Source organism: Cetorhinus maximus, chromosome 14, assembly GCF_964194155.1.
Source record: "Cetorhinus maximus chromosome 14, sCetMax3.hap1.1, whole genome shotgun sequence".
NCBI classification, from domain to species: Eukaryota; Metazoa; Chordata; class Chondrichthyes; order Lamniformes; family Cetorhinidae; genus Cetorhinus; species Cetorhinus maximus.
Genome location: NC_135892.1, coordinates 99,076,660 through 99,099,441, shown reverse-complemented (window position 1 = coordinate 99,099,441; position 22,782 = coordinate 99,076,660). Strand labels below are relative to the sequence as shown.

The 22,782-nt window shown below is 41.8% G+C and overlaps 1 protein-coding gene across 4 annotated transcripts in view; it reads right to left on the bottom strand.

The window, feature by feature from the left end:
* Positions 1-22,782, bottom strand: part of birc6 (baculoviral IAP repeat containing 6) — a 242,055-nt gene that overhangs the window by 171,915 nt on the left and 47,358 nt on the right. For all 4 annotated transcript variants that reach the window (XM_078557316.1, XM_078557318.1, XM_078557319.1 and 1 more), the window contains exons 8-14: positions 19,784-19,947; positions 19,592-19,650; positions 16,979-18,376; positions 6,281-6,430; positions 3,875-4,100; positions 1,320-1,480; positions 442-576 (exon numbers count right to left, since the gene is read on the bottom strand). In XM_078557316.1, the coding sequence (XP_078413442.1) occupies positions 442-576; positions 1,320-1,480; positions 3,875-4,100; positions 6,281-6,430; positions 16,979-18,376; positions 19,592-19,650; positions 19,784-19,947 (2,293 nt within the window). The remainder of the gene's footprint in view (positions 1-441; positions 577-1,319; positions 1,481-3,874; positions 4,101-6,280; positions 6,431-16,978; positions 18,377-19,591; positions 19,651-19,783; positions 19,948-22,782) is intronic.

Here is a 22,782-nt window from a genome sequence, read left to right as displayed (position 1 = left end):
TTCATACCCCAGTTCTTTTTCGGAAATCCTGCTTAATGCAGTGCCAAACTTTATCTTACTAAAATTTGCTCATTGGCCTCTTGAATAGAAACATTTTGAAATGTGGCGCCCCCCCCCAGCCACATAAATAGGCTGAACAAGGATTATCAATATTCTGTTCAGTGGAGGGAATGAAACTTCAGCAGATTCTAATTTTCTCCTCCTACTGTACGCAAATTAAAATGTGAAATGCATCAAGAAAAGGCAGTACAAATTGCATACGTTCAGGGTCTCCCCAAATATCTATTTGATCTCAGTCCTTAACGATACACTTGCAAAAATTTAAAGCACAAAACTCCAGTTGTTATTGCCAGTTGTCTCAAATCAAGTTTTTTTTTAAGAATGGGACCAGTCAGTGCTGTGGATTAAGTTTTCCTTCACAAATGGCACATTTTAGCTAACCTTGAGATTCATCCACATCCATTGTGTACTGCACGTCTTCATTTAAATCAGCAAGACCAGACCGCCCATTTCTCTCTACCTCCACATGAGGAGCTGGAGATAAAGGAAACAATATCTGCTTGTCAACTGCAGACTCTGCAAGAAAGGAAGGAAGACTACCATTTACATAGAATCTTTCACAACCTCAAGACATCCCAAAGTGCTTTTCAGCCAATGAAGTGAAGTGATGTCACTGTTGCAATGTCGGAAACATAGCAGCCAATTTTGTACGCAGCAAGTTCCCACAAACAGCAATGTGATAATGAGCAGATAATCTGTGTTAGTAATGCTTATTGAGGCATAAATATTGGCCTGGATACCAGGAGAGCTCCCATGGATTTTCTTCACAATAATGCCATGGGATCTTTCACATCCACCTGAGGGGGCAGACAGGGCCTGGATTTAACATCTCATCCAAAGAACAATATCTTTAATAGTGCAACATTCCCTTACTACTGAACTGGAGATGCAGTCTAGATTTTTGTGCTCAAGTCTCTGGGGTGCGACATGAATCCTTACTTTGAGCCAGAGGCAAGAGTGCCCCCATCCCACCAAACCATAGCTGACAATTACTGGTTATTTTCTACAATTACAGTAAATTTACTTTAAACGTTTGATCGATACACCATTTCAATAACATACCATTTTGTAGATTATAACAGAAGCAACAAACAGGGTCCTTAAAGAAATAATTCAAGTTACCATTTTAAGCCTCCACACTTCCCCCTGCCCAGGTAATTTATTTATAGATTAAGGACATTAAACTCTAATTTACTGGAACATATTTGCAATCAAATTTACAGAAAAATATAGTTGAAAGTTGAAAAGAAAATCCTTACCATTGACTTTACCTAAACCAGGTGCCTTGTTTTTCAATAAAGTGACTTGAATCTGTGGAATGTTTGTGATGTTTGAATTCAAGACAAATTTGAAGTCCACATGTCCAACCATGCAGGCTTTGGGCAACACCAGCTCAAAGACATGTTCCTCCCAGCTGGTGCTATTAAAATAAAAATCATACAGAAATATGTAAGTACACAGTGGTGTTTCATAGAAAACCGCATTTTCCAAATGCTAATATCCCAGAAGCTGAAGCCAAATCAATTATGCAAATGTCAAATATTGCCAATTTTATCCAGTACCTTAAAGCTCTAATTTTCAGAAAACACTGCTGGTGAAGCAATCTGGAAAATAATGTTCTAGTGAATGTGAATAAAAACATCTCTTTTATTTAGATTTGACAGATAAATAGGATGGACAGGGAGGACTCAACACAAATGTGGGCTGAACTCCTTCCATAGGGCATGAGGAATATTCATAAAAATCCACCCTGCTGTATTTCTGAATTGTTCAAAACTTAAGGTAAACCATTATAGAGTAATATGTAAAGTCTTAACTAAAAATCTAAATCTCTCCCTCAGAGCTTCCATTTCAGTACACCTAAAGCTGCAATCAAGGTTCGCACTATGTTTGCGATTGAATTGAATGAAGGGCTTGGTCTATTGGCCAGTTTTAAACACCGAATGATCCAAGACACGTCTTCATTAAAGGGAATGGTAACAATCAACTAAGACATAGCAAGAACTTGTCCAAAGTTACATACATCAGTCAGTCAATGCGGGATGTGTACAGCGAGACAATTTTTAACCCAGTGCGCGCTGCAACCAGCTAGTAAGAATCCAATCAGTTAAAAACCCTTAATTTCTGTGACAGAAACAATGCCACATTAATAGTGCCTTAAAATGCAGAAAAGTGTCTCAAAGCATTTCAGAGGCAAAATCGAAAAAAAAGTCATTGAGGCAAGGGAGAAGATATCAGATGCAGTGACCAAAAACTTGGACAAATGGGTGGCTTTTAAGGATGAGGAGCAGAAATTTAGTGCAGGAATTCTAAAGCATGGGAATTAGGCAGCTGTACACATGGCTGTCAATGGAGGGACAAAGGTTGGAACATCGGAAACATAGGAACACAGGACTTGGGAGGAGTGGGCCATTTGATTTTCGAGCTTCGACAGAAATTAAGGGTTTTTAACTGATTGGATTCTATTGGATTCTTACTAGCAGGTCACGGCTGATTTGACGGTGGTCTCAATTCCACTTTCCTGTCTGCCCCCCATAATCTTTGACTCCCTTGTCCATCAAAATCTGTCTAACTCTGCCTTGAATAAATTCAATGACCCAACCTCTATTGCTCTCTGGGGAAGATAATTCCACAGACCAACAACCCTCGGAGAAAAAAAATTCTCATTTCCATCTTAAAAGAGAACTCTTATTCTTAAATTATGTCCCCTAGTTCAAGTCTCCCCAACAAGTGGAAACATCCTCCAAGTCCCTTCAGGATCTCATATATTTCAATAAACTTCTCTCTCATTCTTCTAAACGCCAATGGGTATAAGCCCAACCCGTTCAACCTTTCTTCATAAGAGAAGGTCTTCATCCCAGGAATGAGTCGTGAACCTTCCCTGTACTGCTTCTAACCCAACTATATCTTTTCAAATAAGGAGACCAAAACTGTACACAGTATTCCAGATGTAGTCTCACCAATGCCCTGTACAGCTGCAATAAAACTTTCCTACTTTTATATTCCATTCCCCTTACAATAAATGCCAACATTCCACTTGCCTTCTTAATCACTTGCTGAACCTGCATACTAACTTTTCATGATGGATGAGAGAGGTGCGCAAGATACACAAAAGGCTAGACTCAGAAGGTGATTTCAATGGAGGTTAAGTCCTGACAGTTATGCTGCTGAAGGTTAGAGCTTTAAAAGCAAAATACCATGTATGGGCTTAAATACACGGTTAAGAATTTTAAATCTGAAACATTGGAGAATCAGAAACCAATGTAGGCCAGTGAAGGCAGAAGTCATAATGGGCATGAGAACAGGATTCCTGTGGTAAATGTTTGGACGCGCTGAAGTTTTTGGAGGGTGGTGAATAGAAGATCTGGCAGGGAAGCTGGAGATAACAAAATATATGGATAATAGTTTCAATAACATATAGGTGGAGTTGGCCGATATTATGTGGGTGGAAATAGATAGTCTTTGTGATGAAAAGTAGAGACTCGGAGGCCGAAACTTGGGACTATATAGTATACAGAGGCTGTGAAAGCCTGGTTCAGCCTGAGATGGTACCTGGAGGAGAGTAACCTGCGGCAAGGGTGGGCAAGGATGATGGCTTTAATCTTTGAACGAAACTGCGTTTCATCAAGGCTGTAGCCTAACAACATCATGATATACAGTAATTTACAATGGTTTAAATGGAGCAGAACCAAATTCATTAATAGAATTTAAAACATGTCGTAAATTAAGAAACGTGGTATTCAAACTTTTCCAGCTTTACAGATGAAAAACGAAAACTCGTTTGCTCAATCATGACCAATTTGTTTTGCTGCACCTGTCTGACTGTAGCTTCCAGGTGCGAGTATGCTGGGCTGCATCCCCATGGTGCTGTTGGTGCAGGTGTTGCGGATGTCGCCTCTGCTGTTGCTCCTGCTGAACCTCCACCCAACATGGAGGGACCGTGGCCGAAAATCGTGGGGTCAACGTTTCAAATCTAGTTAGTTCCACCAGTGATGTCAATACTTCTGCAGTGAAAGGCTGGTCCACCAACAAGTCAACCCCTACAATGAAGAATAAAAAGGTCAAATACATTTAGCAGTACCACCTTCTCTCTTCCCCTCTCCTCCACAATGGAAGCTTTTTTAAAAATTCTTTCATGAGGTGTGGGCATCGCTGTCAAGGCCAGCGGTTGTTGTTCATCCCTCATTGCTCTCGAGAAGGAGGCGGTAAGCTGACTTCTTGAACCACTGCCGTCCATTCAGTATCTGTAGCAGTTTGGCTTGCTAGGCCATTAGCAGAGGGCAGTTAATAGTCAACCATATGGTTGTGGGTCTGGAGTCAAAGGACCAGAGTCACCGGACCAGGTAAGGAAGGCAGATTTCCTTCCCTAAAGGGGTTTAGGGAACCAGACAACAATCAAGGATAATTTCATGGCACCAATACTGAGACTAGCTTTCAAATCCAGTTTAATTAATTGAACTTAAATTCCAACAGCTGCTGTGGGGGGGATCAGAACCCATGTCCCCAGAGTATTAGCCTGGGCCTCTGGATCACTAGTTCAGTGGCAGTACCACTATGCCAACATGTCTCCTGAATATTCTGGCCACTAAAGCATCAATACCACTTTTACTCAGGATTATTTTGGATTGCCACAGGCAGTACCACACAAATAAGATTTCATTCCTCTGGCCAATTTTGAAGAAAAATATAGGAAGAAAAGAATCCAAAAATAAACCTCCCAACAGGCACAGACATTGAAAAATCTCTCAAACCAATTATCTTCATGGAGTCACAGTCCTGCTCAATACCATCAACTCCTAATGTCAAGTCCTGTGTTCACTGACCCCTCATAACTGTACAACTGACTGCAAAGAACAAAATTAAATTGGGATTTATAACCCCACGGTGAATGTTTTCATTTGGTACACTGCAAACTTGCCTCAATAGTCAGGGATTTAAAATTATATACAACTTGAAGATGTTCACTTTTTTTTTATTAAACCAATGATTCTTTGAGTAAAACCTAATTAAGTCTAACTTATGAAAATCTCAACAGCATGTGATTATGGATTCCAATTTTCTCACTTGCAAAATAAATCCACGATCTGATTAGTTTAACGAAAACTCAGAAAAAGTATTTGGTTGAAATGTTGTTTTGGTGTTGAAGATACAAAAGGTTTACATCACATTCAAAAAAGGATGCAGAGAAGTCATTTTAGCAAAAATGCAGAAAAAAAAGTTGCTCTGACATACCACTACTTCTGAAAAATAAGCAAGTCTTACTCTGACTCCCCACTCCTTTAGTTTATTGGAAAAAACTGTATATTTAAGAGGATTATGAAGTTTGCTTGCTGTACAGGAATGAGACTATTCCTAAGGTAAACTAAACGCACACAGACAGACAAAGCAAGAAATAATGCTGACACCCCTTTCTCGAAAATGGGGAGACTATAAAATATTTAGAAAACACTTCCAACATTTTAAATGAATTCTGAAGCTTCAGTTAAAACTGAGCTTCCTCCACTCGACAGAAGGATTCCCAATGGTCAAAGTCCAAACATCCTGTTGTCTCCAGCTCCACCTTTCCCAGAGTAAGTGTGGGTCGAGACAGAGACATTTATTTATATCCCCCTCTCTGACCTCTAATCTCACTGCCTTTGGTATTACAATTCATACTCACAATAATAAACCAAAATAAACGCCATCCACCACCACCACCACCACCCTAGGCAAGTTGCTACCAATACATGGCCTGTAACTCAGCATTCATAAGGCTCCTCACAGCTAACCCCCTCCTTCTCCAATTGGTCACTTTTTACAAGATTAGAAATTCACCATAAAAAGAACTGCTTTCTTAAATCTCTATCATGTCCTCTAAACATCTCAACAATTCACATATAATTAATTACTTTAAGCACAGAGAATTCTGTAGGAAAATGTGATTGCCAGAAACAGTTATGAGGGGAATAACATCTTTGATGGTGTTGATTGAGGGGAAAATGTTGGCCTAGACACACACATTCCACAGGATAGGACACAGGCTTGATTTCTCTTCTTCCTCCCCGACCTTATAACTTAATCTTATCTGAATAACTAAGCAAAAACCAAGTATCCCCCTGAAAAGAAACAAAGGAATAAAAATATTCTACCACAAGATTTAACTTTGCATTACCCATCTAAAGACTGAACACACGAGAAGCAAGGCAAATACCTATCGACTTGCCTGATACCAAAATGTTACCTGTAATTCCAGGACTAGATGGATTAGATGTGTGTCTGCTTCCTTCAGACAACTGATCTACCCCTTTCGGAAGGTTGCCATCCACAAATATATCTGTTTCATCTGCATCTTCACCAGTCCCTCCAATCTGAAGGAAATGAAGTTCTCCACCTTGTTTTGAATAAAAAAATATGGTCACAACACATTCTTTAGTTCTCTAGAGTTTAGAGAGGCAAAATAGTTCAGCCCGCAGGCAACTTTATGAATGCATTCAACGCCCTTCCTTAATCAGCCTATTTGAACACATTCACAAGGCTGCACTGCAAATCTCCTCTGATCTGATTTGTCCAGTACCCAATGTCCACCCTATTATGATAATGGTTATATGTACTTGATGCCAGTATCATCAATTTTCAAAAATGCCCTTCAAATACAACCCTTCAGATGGTAGCCAGATTATTTTTTGATCAATTAACTGAGTAACTCTTGCTAATGTATATTTAATCATAAATTGTAACCATGAAAACAGCAGAATATTATCTAGGCTCAGTTTAAAAACTCAAGCTCCATACCATTTCATTAGCATCATAATTCGATTCCAGATTCTGTCGAATGGTGCCCAACTCCCCTACATGTTCTCCAATTACAGTCAATTTAATATGCAGGCAAACCAACATTCTTGTTGACTATAAATTGGCAAAACAGATCTTATTTTTATTGCATTTAACAATGCTGCTTCTGTCTGGTCTAACAGATTGCCCAAACTACCCTTTGCAATTTAACCACAAAAAGGGGCAGACCACCCCCTCCCTCACATAATCCAGATTAAACCCAAAGGCATAGATTAATTAATAAACAAATTTTTCCAACAACATACTACCAAACAGCAATGACACTACTGTCATTTGAACTTTTTCACAATTGATATTTTCATAATAATGGTAACCAATTCCAGCCACTTTCACAGTTATCAAAGGACTGAGCTCTTTAGGTGATTGGAACAATGCCCCATTGCCTCTTGGACCTAAGCATGGGTTAACAAAAGGAATGTCAACTACAAGAACCTTGTGCGACACGACTTTTGGCAATCTCACTCCAGGCTTGATTGGGCAGCACTGCACAAATTGCCCATGATCCAGTGTAAAAGAGCTTGTTATTCTGACTCTTATCTGTAATCCTAAATAGCTACCAGAATTTTCACAGGGAGAACTCTCATGCAAGAATTGCCTGATTGCATTTTTTTTGATGAATAAAATCTACTTTTTCATTCTTTTGGTACTTGAAATTGCACCCATGCCTGGGGCATCATGCAACAATAAATTGAGGGACTCTCAACTATCTACCAAACGCCTCGGCTTGGGAATTATAAACTCAAACTGATGCAGTGGGAAATTTGCTTAACTTGTTTGTGCCCTATTCTCCAGCATGGGCATTCTCTACCTCCTCCACCCATCCTCCTCCCCACACCAGAGTGACACACCTACCCCCCTCCCAAATTAAAAGGAACATATAGTTATTTGCACCAAAATATTTCAACATTCATCAAGGAGCAAATTCTATAGTTAAGGAAGATTGATGCGTAAGTTACTGGGATGTTTCCTCTATTTTCTATGGAAAAGTTGCAAGCTGCTGTGAAAATTTACTGGTGAACTCTAGTGGCAAACCAGACAGTTAAATTATTTATCAACTTCCCTCCCTTGTCGGATCATGGCGGCGTTATACCTCTGCCCCACCACCCTGCCTCCCCCATAAAGAGTATGCACTCTTCCTTCTCCCCAACCCCAAGTACATGATGCCATTCTACATGCTTCCCCAGCATCACCAGAGTCAGCTGCCCCTGGTCTTGCATTGGAGGCAGTACAGTGAAGGTTTACTAAATTGGTCCTTGGGATAATGGGACTGTTCTATGATGAGGCTGAGTAAACTGGGCTTATATTCTCTAGAGTTTAGAAGAATAAGAGGCGATCTCATTGAAACTTACAAAATTCCGAAGAGGCTTGATAGGGTGGACACAGAGATTGTTTCGGTTAGTCAGGAAATCCAAAACACGGGATAAGGGGCCAATCATTTAGGACTGAGATGAGGAGAAATTTCTTCACTCAAAGGGTTGTGAATCTTTGGAATTCTCCACCCCAGAGGTTGTGGATGCTCCATGGTTGAATACATTTAAGGCTGGGATAGACATATTTTTGGTCTCTCGGGGAATTAAGGGATATGGGGAGCCAACGGCAAGTGGAGTTGAAGCCCAAGATGAGCCATGATCGCACTGAATGGTGGAGCAGGTTCAATGAGCTCCTGCTCCCATTTCTTATGTTCTTATGCCTGTCACTATTACTCACAGCTCCATCCAAATCTTCTGCTCTGCAGAATTGTGCTGAACGAAGAGCAGGAATTCCTGATCTTGAAAAATAAGATAAGCAACTCCACAATACTGTGTGCAGAAGTATTTTATTTTCTGGAGCTACAGCAGCACCAGGTGAAACTCAGGAGTGGCAGTGAGAGACAAGCTGTGGTGCAATTCTGGACAATTTCCAGAGGGCAATGCGATTGCCACCAATTCCGCAATAAAAAGAGTTGTAATTTTCCAGTGTTTTTGGGAAATAAGTGGCCAATGTGGATCTTTCATGCAAAAAATAGTCACATCACATAAATTTAATGGAACTCCTTGTAAAACAGGCTTCATGTATATGGGCAACCTTATCAATAAAACCAAACCAAGCAGCGTTTTCAGAAGATCTTTGATGACATTCCGCATAATGCTTAGAAAAATGATTAAGGCACACAGAATGAATTGGAAACTAGCTAAATGTTTCAAAACTATCATAAAAGGTAGTAGGTGGCAAAATAAATAGAAAAGATCTAGTTTTGAAGGGTGTGCAGAACCTTTCTTCGGACTTTCTACAGGTTCTGTAGCCATCGCTGTTAAAATAAATCAAACCAGCAGAATGCTATCCGAAGCAAGACAGTCTGTGACAGTGATGGCACTGAGCTAATTACCCAAGTCAATAGCAAAACAAAGTTAAAAGGGATCTGGACTTTTTAGATTGATGGCTTAGGCAATGTTAGAGGGATTTTCATGTAGAAAAACGCAAGATTATTGGACAATGGAACAGAAAACTTGTCAAGAAATGAAGCAATATTTCTTCACGAAAATGGAATAGGATTTGAGTGATTGATGATCAAAGAAAGCTCCCAGTCAACAAATCCAAATCATAAGTGAGGTTGCACATCAAGGGCGAGTAAAGAAACCTGGCTAATCACACAATGACATGACCAGAATCTAAAGTCAATACTGAACAATCTATGCATCAGAAAACTAGCTATCCATAGTGTGCACGTAATCCCAACTGTAACAAACTTTGTCAATTTTGTTTGATCAGAAATAAAAATCCAATGAGTATGGACCAATCCAGTGTTAAAGAAATTTGGTCGCAGAGGAAAAAAGTAGTTTGAAGGTTCAAAGCAGCACTGAAGGGAGAGGCTGTGTGATTTTACTTCGTTGTTACATTTTATTGATGTTTGTTTAAAGGTTCTGGCTCAGAAGCAAAACTGAATGCCAAACACAACTCCCAATTATGATCTGAGTTTTGATATAATAACTACAGTTATAAACCCCTTCTCCGCCATGGAGGAAGAGTTACATTCTGAGTAGGGAATGAAGAAATTTAGACATCATTGCGAAATGGGGAAGTTGGAAGCAAGCAAACAATCTTGACAAGTTTGTCATTCAGTTCAGGATCAAAAAGGGTACTGAAGCTTTGTAGCCTCAGCAAACTTATGAGGAAAGAACATAGCCAGGGGTAAGAATACTTTTTTGGGGTGTGTGCCGCATGAGGTAGCTACGGTCTTTGTAACGTTTAATTAGAGGAAGTATTGGCTTATCTACAACTTGATGTCATACAGTCTGACAATACAGAAGGTAATTGTGCAGTTGAGGATATGCTGAGTAGAGCATACACAAGAAAACTGACCGTGCCTATGGATGCCACCCTGGGTTATGGGTTATGGGGTGAGGGGCACAATGTGAATGAGGAAGAGATGGGGACCAGGGATGAAATTTTGGGATGCGAGTGTGATTGTGTAGGTAAAATATGCTGGCTGTGTCGGAGCAAGTAGAAGTGGAACCAAGTGGGGGAGTGCTGTGGAACCACTGAAGAGAGGCAGCAGAGCGCAATGCAGTATGTCATGGATAAAGAGGGGCAAGAAAAGATAACACATCATGGGCACAATCAGAAAGGGTTTCAGTGACTTTGATCAGCACAGATTCAATGCTGTGAGCAAGAAGGTGGTAGACTAAATGGACTTGAGCAGAAAATTGCAGCTGAAGTGAGCATGGAGTTAAATGGTTAACAACAACAAATCTGAAGGGTTGGGGAACAATCTGTGCAAAGGGAGGAATTAACAATAGCAGTGAGAATTGAGCCATTGAACAGTAGTCCCTGTGGCTTCCAACCAGGTGTTTAGTTTTGCATACATCATTACATAAACTGGATGCAACCATGACCCAAGATTGTTGTAAAACAGAAGTTATGCACAGGCCTGTGCACACTATTCTTCCTCACAAAGAATGCCTGATTTTTAATTCAGCTGTGGGAAATTGGTGATTATGAAGGCGAGGCAATTCCCACACAGGATGAGAGAGATAAAAAGCAAAAATAAAGATGGTCGGCTGTCCTGGAAAACTTATGAAGGTCACCTTGCAGTTAAACTGGGCAGAGACCTTCAATCTATCCCCTGGAATGAACATGGTCTATGGAACAGATGAGAAAATAATACAGAAAAAAATACTACATGGATAATAAGGGGAATATTCTCTTAGCACTGCTCTCACAATAACAGATTCCAAAAGAAGCAAATGGAACAAATGATGATTCACTCATAACACTCATATTCACTCATAATGTTCTCAGGTGCATCTATTTCAATGCAAGGAGTATTGTTGGAAAGGCAGATGAGCTTAGGGCGTGGACTGGCACGTGGGATTACGACATTATTGCTTTTAGTGAGACTTGGTTGCAGGAGGGGCAGGACTGGCAGCTCAATGTTCCGGGGTTCTGTTGTTTCAGACGTAATAGAGGGGGAGGGATGAAAGGGGGAGGAGTGGCATTACTAGTCAGGGAAAATATCACAGCTGTGCATAAGCAGGACAGCCCGGAGGGCTCGTCTACAGAGGCCATATGGGTGGAGCTGAGGAATGGGAAAGGTGTGACCACACTAATAGCGTTATATTATAGACCGCCCAATAGTCAGGGAATTGGAGGAGCAAATCTGTAGAGAGATAGCAGACCGATGTAAGAAACAGAAAGTTGTGATAGTAGGAGATTTTAACTTTCCACATATTGACTGGGACTCCCATACTGTAAAAGGGCTGGATGGCTAGGAGTTTGTCAAATGTGTTCAGGAAAGTTTTCTAAATCAATATATAGAGGTACCAACGAGAGAGGATGCAATACTTGATCTCCTATTAGGGAACCAGACAGGTCAGGTGACAGATGTATGTGTAGGCGAACATTTTGGGTCCAGTGACCACAATGTCATTAGTTTTAAGCTAATTATGGATAAGGATAGGTCTGGTCCTTGAGTTGAGATTCTAAATTGGAGAAAGGCCAATTTTGTGGAAATGAGAAAGGATCTAGGAAGAGTGGATTGGCATAAGTTGTTTTCTGGCAAGGATGTGTTCAGTTAGTGGAAGGCATTCAAAGGCGAAATTTTGAGAGTGCAGAGTTTGCATGTTCCTGTCAGGATTAAAGGCAAAGTTAACAGGCATAGGGAACCTTGGTTTTCAAGGGATATTGGCGATCTGGTTAAGAAGAAGAGAAAGGTGTATAGCAGGTATAGGCAACAAGAAGCAAATGAGGTACTTGTAGAGTATAGAAAATGTAAGAAAATACTGAAAAAGGAAATCAGGAAGGCAAAAAGAAGACATGAGGTTGCTTTGGCAGATAATGTGAAGGTAAACCCGAAGGGTTTCTACAAGTACATTAAGAGTAAAAGGATAGTAAGGGACACAATTGGTCCCCTTGAAGATCAGAGTGGTCGTCTATGTGTGGAGCCTCACGAGATGGGGGAGATCTTAAACAGTTTTTTTGCATCAGTATTTACTCAGGAAACTGGTATAGTGTATAAGGAAGGAAGGGAAACAAGCAGTAATTTCATGGAACATATAGAGATTAAAGAGGGGGAGGTGCTTGCTGCCTTACAGCGAATAAAGGTAGATAAATCCCCCGGGCCTGACATGATATTCCCTCAGACCTTGAGGGAGACTAATGTAGAAATTGCAGGGGCCCTGGCAGAAATATTTAAAATGTCCTTAGCCATGGGTGAGGTGCCGGAGGATTGGAGGGTAGCTTATGTTGTTCCGTTGTTTAAAAAAGGCTCCAAAAGTAAACTAGGTAATTACAGGCCAGTGAGCCTGACGTCAGTTGTAGGTAAATTATTGGAAAGTGTTCTGAGAGATCGGATATATAATTATTTGGACAGCCAAGGGCTGATTAAGGATAGTCAGCATGGCTTTGTGCGTGATAGGTCGTGTTTAACGAACCTTGTAGAGTTTTTCAAGGAGGTTACCAAGAAAGTAGATGAAGAAAAGGCTGTGGATGTTGTTTACATGGACTTTAGTAAGGCCTTTGACAAGGTCCCACATGGGAGGTTAGTTCAGAAGGTTCAGACACTTGGTATCCATGGAGAGGTTGTAAACTGGATTCGAAATTGGCTGTGTGGGAGAAGACAGAGAGTGGTAGTGGATGATTGCTTCTCAGACTGGAGGTCTGTGAATAGTGGTGTGCCTCAGGGATCTGTACTGGAACCATTGTTGTTTGTTGTCTATATCAATGATTTGGATGATAATGTGGTGAATTGGATCAGCAAGTTTTCTGATGACACTAAGATTGGAGGCGTTGTGGACAGCGAGGAAGGCTTTCAAAGCTTGCAGAGAGATCTGGACCAACTGGAAAAATGGGCCAGAAAATGGCAGATGGAATTTAATGCGGAAAAGTGTGAGGTGTTACATTTTGGAAGGACAAACCAAGGTAGGACATACACAGTAAATGGTAGGGCACTGAAGAGTGCGGAGGAACAAAGGGATCTGGGAGTTCAGATACATAATTCCCTGAAAGTGGCGTCACAGGTAGACAAGGTTGTAAACAAAGCTTTTGGCATACTGGCCTTCATAAATCAAAGTATTGAGTATAGGAGTTGGGATATTATGGTGAGTTTGTATAAGACATTGGTGGGGCCAACTTTGGAGTACTGTGTGCAGTTCTGGTCGCCTAACTACAGGAAGGATATCAGTAAGATTGAGAGAGTGCAGAGAAGATTTACTAGGATGTTGCCGGGCCTTAAGGAGTTGAGTTACAGGGAAAGATTAAACAGGTTAGGACTTTATTCCTTGGAGCGTAGAAGAAAGAGTGGAGATTTGATAGAAGTTTACAAAATTGTGAGGGGTATAGACAGAGTAAATGCGAGTAGGCTCTTTCCACTTAGGTTAGGAGAAATAAACACAAGAGAACATGGCTTTAGGGTGAAAGGGGAAAGGTTTAGGGGGAACATTAGGGGGAACTTCTTCACTCAGAGAGTGGTGAGAGTGTGGAACGAGCTACCATCTGACATGGTAAATGCGGGCTCACTCTTAAGTTTTAAGAATAAATTAGATAGATACATGGAGAGGTCTGGAGGGTTATGGACTAGGTGCAGGTCAATGGGACTAGCGGAATAATATTTCAGCACAGACTAGAAGGGCCGAATGGCCTGTTTTCTGTGCTGTAGGGTTCTATGGTTCTATAACAGACAATGGCACTGTGGATGCATGGGTGCCTACTTTACCCCAACAAGTAGCGATGCTGTTCCAAATAAACTGTAATAGGCAGCATGCAAAGTTTTGCCTCTCTGGCTGTTGATGCAACAACTACATTTATATCGCCCTTTCACCCAATGGAGGTAGAGTTGGGCATTGGCCTGTCGTGATTTCTTCTTTAAACTTTGATTCTTCTCCCATCTACAGGGTCTATGTATGAGGATGGGCTGCCAGATCACTAGCTATACCATCTAAAGTGTTATCTGGTTTGCCTTAATGATCCAAAGTAACAAGCCATCTGATTCCAATGCAAAGGAAGTCAAGGTGGGTGGGTGGGTAGGTGGGTGGGTGGGTGGGTAGGTGGGTAGGGAGGCATCTGGTGAAGAGGCAAGGATGTGGAGAGGAAAGAAAATAAACCCATCATGTTCATATTACTCCAGTTTGGGTAGCACAGGCCTGGGTATAGGTTTGTGCCCTTCAGCGAGATCATCTCTCACTCTCTCTTCTAAACTCCAAAGAATACTGGCCCAATTTATTCAGCCTGTCATCATAGGATGACCCTCATATCCCAGGGACCAAGCTAGTGAAACTACGCTGTATCACCTCCAATGCAAGTATATCTTTCCTTAAACATGAAGGCCAAAATTGCACACAGTATTCCAGATGTGGTCTCAACAAAACCCTGTACAATACAGCAAGACTTTATTCCTACTCCAAACCCCTTGCAATAAAGGCCAACATGCCATTTGCCTTCCTAAATTACTTGCTGTACCTGTATGCTAACTTTCTGCATTCCTCGTCCGAGCACACTCAAATCTCTTTGCGCATCAATATTTACAAGAAAGAGTCAAAAAAAATTCTGCTTTTCTATTCTTACATCCAAAGTGAATAACCTCACACTTTCCTACATTATACTCCATCTGCCATCTCGCTGCCTACTCACTTAACCTGTCTGTATCTCTTTGCAGCCTGTGTCCTCCTCACAGCTTGCCTTTTCACCTAGCTTTCTATCATCAGAAAACTTCAATACATTATTCTGTCTCTTCATCTAAGTCATTGATATAGATTGTAAATAGCAGAGATCCCAGCACTTCTTCTTGTGGTACTCCACTAGTTACAGCCTGCCAACTTGAAAATGCTCTGCTTATGCCCACTCTCTGCTCCTGTCTCTTGACCAATCCTCTATCCATGCTAACATATTACCCCAACTCCATGAACCCTTATCTTGCCTCATAACCTTTTGTGTGGCACCTTATCAAGTGCCTTTTGGACACCCAGGTATATTACATCTAATGGTCGCCTTTTATCTATCCTATAAGTTACATCCTCGAAAAACTCTAATAAATTTGTCAAACAGGATTTCCCTTCTGTAAAGACTATGTTGACTTGTCCTAAATTCCAGCATTTTCACAACAAATGATGTTAAGCTGGACTGTAGTTCCCTGTTTTCTCTCTCCCTTCTTTCTTGAAAAGCAGTGTTACATTTGCCAATTGCCAATCTGATGGGACTGCTCCCGAATCTAAGGAATTTTGGAAAATCATAGCTGCAGAAATGGTGGATGTGCTAGCTATCTCTTTTAGAACCACAGGGTGTAGATCATCAGGTCCCGGGGATTTGTCGGATTTTAGAACCTTAAGTTTCACGAATGATTTTAGTCCCTTAAATCTCTCCAACACAATAAGACTTACAGACTCCCAGGTACTCTGATTGAAAAGCCCTACATCGCATAGCGAGAGAGCAAGAGGATAACAGTAGCTGCAGTCTGCAGAGGGAAAGGCTGTTTTCTTTGTTAGCTACCAGCCAGAATGTTGGGGAAGGCTCGTTCACTGGTCAAAGAGAAGGAACCACGGCAATTTAAAGACACTGGGAGGTCTGACCTGGCGAGGCCAGGAGAAGAAATCACCAGTGGGCCTTACTGTTGAAAGTCAGTTTGGGAATTCTCAAGGTGGCCGAGGGAGAGGGCTTTTGATGGTTGCCGGATGTTAAGATTCGGTGGAGAGTCATGAGCCCATTGGAAGCTCAGTGTGACTTTAGACTAGCATTAGTAAGTTAATAAGGGATGTCTTTTCTGCAGTTTAGAGTATTAGTTGTCTACTAAGTAACATTACGTTGGTGCTGATTTTAGTTTGTTACAGTAAAAGTCCTAAACCGTAAAATCTTATCGTGCGATTTCTTTAAGTTGGTCACTGGTAATTCAAATATCTTTTTAAAAGTTATAGTCTCCACAGGATCATAATAATAAATAAACCTTTTTAAGATACTTTGCTGTTATTACAGAAAATGCAAGGCACTGGTCAGCTTCAAAGAAGTGTAAAATCCTCATTCACTTCTATTTGCTTTTGTATCAATTACAGGTTTTTTTTCCATTCATGAGATGTGGGTGTCGCTGGCTAGGCCAGCATTTATTGCTCTTGTTCAGAGGGCATTTAAGAGTCAACCACATTGTTGTGGATCTGGAGTCACATGTAGGACAGCAGATTTCCAGATGGGTTGCTGGGTTTTTATGACAATCAGCAACAGCTACAGACTTTTGATTCGAGATTTTTATTGAATTCAAGTTTCACCTGCTGCCATGGTAGGATTCGAACCAAGGTCCCCAGAGCATTACCCTGGGTCTCTGGAATACTAATCCAGCGACAATACCACTGTATGCCACCTACCTAAACACCTATGTTTTAGCAAGTTTGCGCAACAAGCCTTCAGCTGCTTCAAACATAGTCTGACTGAATATATCATATATAACACAATACCCAATAATGGAAAAGGGTGCTCTTACGAACATTGCAAAAATTACACCAGATGGGTAAAAATGCACAGAGAACCATTAAGGAAACATTTCAAGTCAACAGTAGAAAATTTCACAAAGTCTTGGCTTTTAAAGAATTACACTTTTCTATGAGACAAAAGTTGAGTGAAGCTTTCTTACCATCAGTGCAAGCACAAAGTCTGTCTGTTCCAGAGCAGTACACCACTGAGATAAAAGGATCTAGCTCATTACTGCTCTCTTTTCTAGGTGGCTCCACATTAGCCAGAGTTTCAAAGTTTGAGAGATCTAAAATTTTTATAAATCCTCCCTGAGTAGTGACTACTAAGTGCCCCAGATTAGACGCGTTAGATTTCTTTTCTCTCACAATCCCGTTTTTTGAAGTCAAAGGCGTTTCATCTATTACTTCCTCGCAGTCATCGTCTCTATTTTCCAGTACATCCGGCGGAAGTAATATTAGTGAGGTAACTGCGTCTTGTGGATCCTTGATATGCTGGACTTTAACAGGCTGCTCTTCTAAAGTTACTATTCTTGTGCTGTAATTCATCTTATAAAGCAGAAGATAACCACCACTCAGAGTTCTTTGCTCAGGTTGGATTATGAGTGGAGTTTTTGTTTCAGTGGGTGACTCTTCCTGAAGAAAACCAATATCTGCATTAATCCCTATGGTAAGGTTGGATTCTAAATCTCCTTTACTTCTATTACACAGTGCAGAGTTCAACTTATTTAAATTATTCAAGGCCTCTACTTGACTTATTGCACTCAGGGGTGTAACAGGACAAGTCCGCAGTCCTATCAAAAGATGAATTCCGTCAGCACAGGGTGTGATAGAATCAACATGGAGGTTCTCCTCTTCAGCAAACTTTGGCAGCCGCAGGCAATGGACGAGGGCACCAGGTTTCGGAACCAGTGAACTCCATTTTTCAGAGTCTACAGAGGCAAGGTTGGCTGCAGCATCAGCGAACTGTTGAATATACGTCATAGGAGGGTCCTGCAACAAGAGTTGTTCCTGGCTATCTAGTTCCATTTCTATTATCTGTGGAACAGTGAAACCTTCATCATGTAAACTTTTACTCACAAGATTGTTCATTTGTGCAAAAACTTTACTTGCCTTTTCGTCAGGTTCTTTAATGCTATAAAGCAACAATAAAGGCAAGGTCCTTCTTACTAATGGCGAACTCAGCTCTGAGTTACTGCAGGATTCATTGTCCATAGTCACTTGCTCAGATACGCTTTCACTTTGAGTCCTGCTTAGAGAGTCCAGAGACCTCCGTGACTGGCTACTAATAGGAGAGGCAGCAGCAGATTTGTAAGATAATAAAACTCCCGCTAATAAACATGGAAAGGGAATGTTGTGCTGCTCAGCGTGCTTTTCTTTAGCTTTTTCGCTCTTATTGTTGACAGTAGATGTGTTGCCACCCAATTCCTCCAGGTCCTTAACCGTGTCCTCAAGCACATTTGCCACTATTTCCCACTGGCGCTTTTCAGGCTGCTGAAGAATACTCAGTGTGGTCACATCTATGCTGACATCCATGTTGCATTCCTTCTGAGAAGTATGCCCTGATAAAAATAAGATTTTCATGTTAATATTCTAAAACATTAGCTAGTGTTGCTAGATTTCTTTATGTCTAGTTCAATAATTCAGCACAATCATAACTTTTGCCCAAAGACAGAGCTTTAAAATTATTTCATTCTTCAAATCTGGTGTTAACAAGTTCCCTGGCGACATTTGCCCCCCATCAATGAAAATCATGCAATTCCACCAATAGAAGCAGTTTACAATACACATCCTATTACTCTGTAGAATGTCCACCACGTATCTTCACCACCTCACCTTGAAGCAGATTTACCACAAAAAAATTGCACAGTGAAATGTACCTTACAAATATAACCACATAATAAATCGCCAGCTTTTCACTTTTCCCGATTTCCTTCTCTATGGAAAATGGCGGCAGGGTCGATGAGCCAAATGTTTTTTTTCCTGTCCATTAATTTTGAACAGTTGGAAGGTAGGAAATGCAGCAGCCAATTTTCACATAGCAAGCTCTCACAAACAGCAATGAAATAATTAAGTCGATAATGTTTTTTTAAGTGTTAGTTCAGGGATAAATACTAATCAGGACTCCCCTGTTCTTCTTCGAATAGTGCCATGGAATCTATATCCATTTTAGGGGGAAGCTAAACCGCCCCCCCTGTTAAAGCATCTCATCTAAAAGGTGTCAATGTCGTCAACAGAGCACTCCTTCAGTACTACACTGTTGTGTCAGCCTAAACTTTGTGCCCAAGTCTATGAAATGGGGCTCGAAACCACAACCTTCTGACTTCAGGGGTGAGTGTGTTACCAGTGAGTCATGTCTGACACTTCAGCTCAGGGCATAAATTTAGCTATAAATTTTCTACGTGGAGAGCAAAATGCGTTAAATCGGTCTCATTGCCAACTGCTAATTTTGAGATGATCAAGAGAACTGTCAGGTGCTATGATAACAGTTGCTGTTATTTGGCTTTCCAATCTACATCAGAGGTGATTAAAATTATGTAATTAACTGTATTGCCCAAGAATTTATTTACTTTGCTTCTGCCTGATAAAGTCAATTCCCAGCTCAAGGTCATTATGTTTTCAGGAACTGGTATGCTTGCTTTCTGAACAATTAGCTCTGACATACTGAATTGAGCCAACCGGCAACCAACACTGATCCCGCATAGTCAACATACACCAAAGTTATGGAAAGTGGTAATAACGTGGAGGGAGAGGGGGAGCTCCCATTTTGATCGTACCTGTTGCTGAATCTGTTCTGGAATGCTCATCACTATCAGAATCTTCCAGCTGATCATCACTGTATTAAAAAAAACAGTTCGATGAAGCATATGCAACATGAGCCACAATAGGAAATTTTCCAGCAACTAGATTATGTCAACCTGAAGTAACAATTCAGAAAATTCAAACTTTTACTATAATTAGTTCATTACCTGTCACCTTCTAATTTTGGTATATCAGAACAACTAGAAGAGTCTTCCAGCCATGCCAGTGTTGGCCTCCGGGACTCGCTACTTGGCCCGTGTTCTGCCTCAGGTATAGAAATCTGCCTCAGAATTGCTGCATCATATGGATTGATGTCAAATTTCAAATGAACCTGGATTTAAAAGAGAAAAAAAAAAAATCATTAAAAAGTGTCTCAGCTGCATAAACTAGATGACACGATCACGCAGAGCAGATTAAGACTCCAGTCCACAACACCAGAGAGTGGTAGAATGCGGGCTCCTGGAAACAGTTCTCCCATGCTCTGAAAGCGTGGAAAGTTACAAGCAGTGCCACACAATTCCCCAAAATGACGATATGTCATTAAGATAAATCCTTTAAGCAGCCAGTCTTAAGAGTGGCACAGGAAAAGGCCTGCAAATAGGACACTTCTCCACAGTCAAAGGTGATACACAGCAACTTGGAAAGGGAGAGAAAGCACTTCCTAAAAAGCCTTTAAAAATGTATTGAGTATATACGTATCTCTTGGTACTTTATGGTTTGCTTTGGATTTCTTTGAAAAACGCACTGGATGATGCATCTTTCATGGCAATTGCCTAGTACAATCTGACTTTATTTATAAGTGTATTTATTTGCCATTGGGTCAAACAACATAATTCTGCAAATGCCATCTCATTGCTCTCCATTTTCCAAATACACCAGTTGTATCAAGTCACTTATTGAGGGTATAATAGCAGCCTGATGTTGGTTATGTTGGAAAATGCATTACATTTTCTTCAGTAGAATGTCAAGAAAGGGTTAGTAAAATATTGAAGACATTTCTTCAAGACACAGACAGAAGCAGAGGGAGAGCGATCCAGAAGGCAAGCCAGCCATTTATACAGCATCTTGCATAACTGCAGAAATTCTTTAAGCACTGTTGTAATGTAGGGAACTCAGCAGCCAATTTAAGATCACACAAATAGCATTGGCATAAAGACCAAATGAAACATTGGTTTTAGGTGTTTTTTGAGGGAAATAATTACTGGTCAGGACACTGGGAGAACGCCTCTTCTCCTCTTTGAAAAGTTTTTAATAATTTGATACATCCAACCAAGATGACCTCGGTTTAACGTTTCATCAAAAGATCAGACCTCTGGTTGGTGCTGTACCAAAGGAGCACTGCACCAAAATGACAGCATAGATTGCATTTGTCTCTGGACTGTGACTTAAACCCACAGCTCTCCAAGGCTAAACTATGGCTGACACAAGCAACAGAGGAAAATTTAGGCTAGAATAACAAGAACAAAGTTTGACTCAAACAGCCAAAAAGATCCTAAATGAAGGTCTGGTTAGCATCTTGTCTGGTTAGTTACTGGTAAAACCTACCTGAGAGAATGGAGACAGAGAGAGAGAGACACAGAGAGAGAGAGAGAGGCAGAGAGAGAGAGAGAGAGAGAGAGAGGCAGAGAGAGAGAGGCAGAGAGAGGCAGAGAGAGAGAGGGAGGCAGAGAGAGAGAGGGAGGCAGAGAGAGAGAGGGAGGCAGAGAGAGAGAGGGAGGCAGAGAGAGAGAGAGGGAGGCAGAGAGAGAGAGGGAGGCAGAGAGAGAGAGGGAGGCAGAGAGAGAGAGGGAGGCAGAGAGAGAGAGGGAGGCAGAGAGAGAGAGGGAGGCAGAGAGAGAGAGGGAGGCAGAGAGAGAGAGGGAGGCAGAGAGAGAGAGGGAGGCAGAGAGAGAGAGGGAGGCAGAGAGAGAGAGGGAGGCAGAGAGAGAGAGGGAGGCAGAGAGAGAGAGGGAGGCAGAGAGAGAGAGGGAGGCAGAGAGAGAGAGGGAGGCAGAGAGAGAGAGGGAGGCAGAGAGAGAGAGGGAGGCAGAGAGAGAGAGGGAGGCAGAGAGAGAGAGGGAGGCAGAGAGAGAGAGGGAGGCAGAGAGAGAGAGGGAGGCAGAGAGAGAGAGGGAGGCAGAGAGAGAGAGGGAGGCAGAGAGAGAGAGGAAGGCAGAGAGAGAGAGGGAGGCAGAGAGAGAGAGGGAGGCAGAGAGAGAGAGGGAGGCAGAGAGAGAGAGGGAGGCAGAGAGAGAGAGGGAGGCAGAGAGAGAGAGAGAGAGGGAGGCAGAGAGAGAGAGAGAGAGGGAGGCAGAGAGAGAGAGAGAGAGAGAGAGGCAGAGAGAGAGAGAGAGGGAGGCAGAGAGAGAGAGAGAGAGAGAGTGAGAGGCAGAGAGAGAGAGAGAGGGAGGCAGAGAGAGAGAAATGGAGGCAGAGAGAAATGGAGGCAGAGAGAAAGGGAGGCAGAGAGAAAGGGAGGCAGAGAGAAAGGGAGGCAGAGAGAAAGGGAGGCAGAGAGAAAGGGAGGCAGAGAGAGAGAAAGGGAGGCAGAGAGAGAGAAAGGGAGGCAGAGAGAGAGAGAAAGGGAGGCAGAGAGAGAGAGAAAGGGAGGCAGAGAGAGAGAGAAAGGGAGGCAGAGAGAGAGAAAGGGAGGCAGAGAGAGAGAAAGGGAGGCAGAGAGAGAGAAAGGGAGGCAGAGAGAGAGAAAGGGAGGCAGAGAGAGAGAAAGGGAGGCAGAGAGAGAGAAAGGGAGGCAGAGAGAGAGAAAGGGAGGCAGAGAGAGAGAAAGGGAGGCAGAGAGAGAGAAAGGGAGGCAGAGAGAGAGAAAGGGAGGCAGAGAGAGAGAAAGGGAGGCAGAGAGAGAGAAAGGGAGGCAGAGAGAGAGAAAGGGAGGCAGAGAGAGAGAAAGGGAGGCAGAGAGAGAGAAAGGGAAGCAGAGAGAGAGAGAGAGAGAGGGAGGCAGAGAGAGAGAGGGGGAGGCAGAGAGAGAGAGAGAGAGAGAGAGAGAAAGAGAGAGAGAGAGAGACAGACAAAGAGAGAGAGACAGACAAAGAGAGAGAGACAGACAAAGAGAGAGAGACAGACAAAGAGAGAGAGAAAAAGGAACTCTGGCCATCATTCTGCACTAAATACCATAATGGACCAGAATGGTGTGACCTACCAAAGCTGCGGTCAATAAACTGTGCAT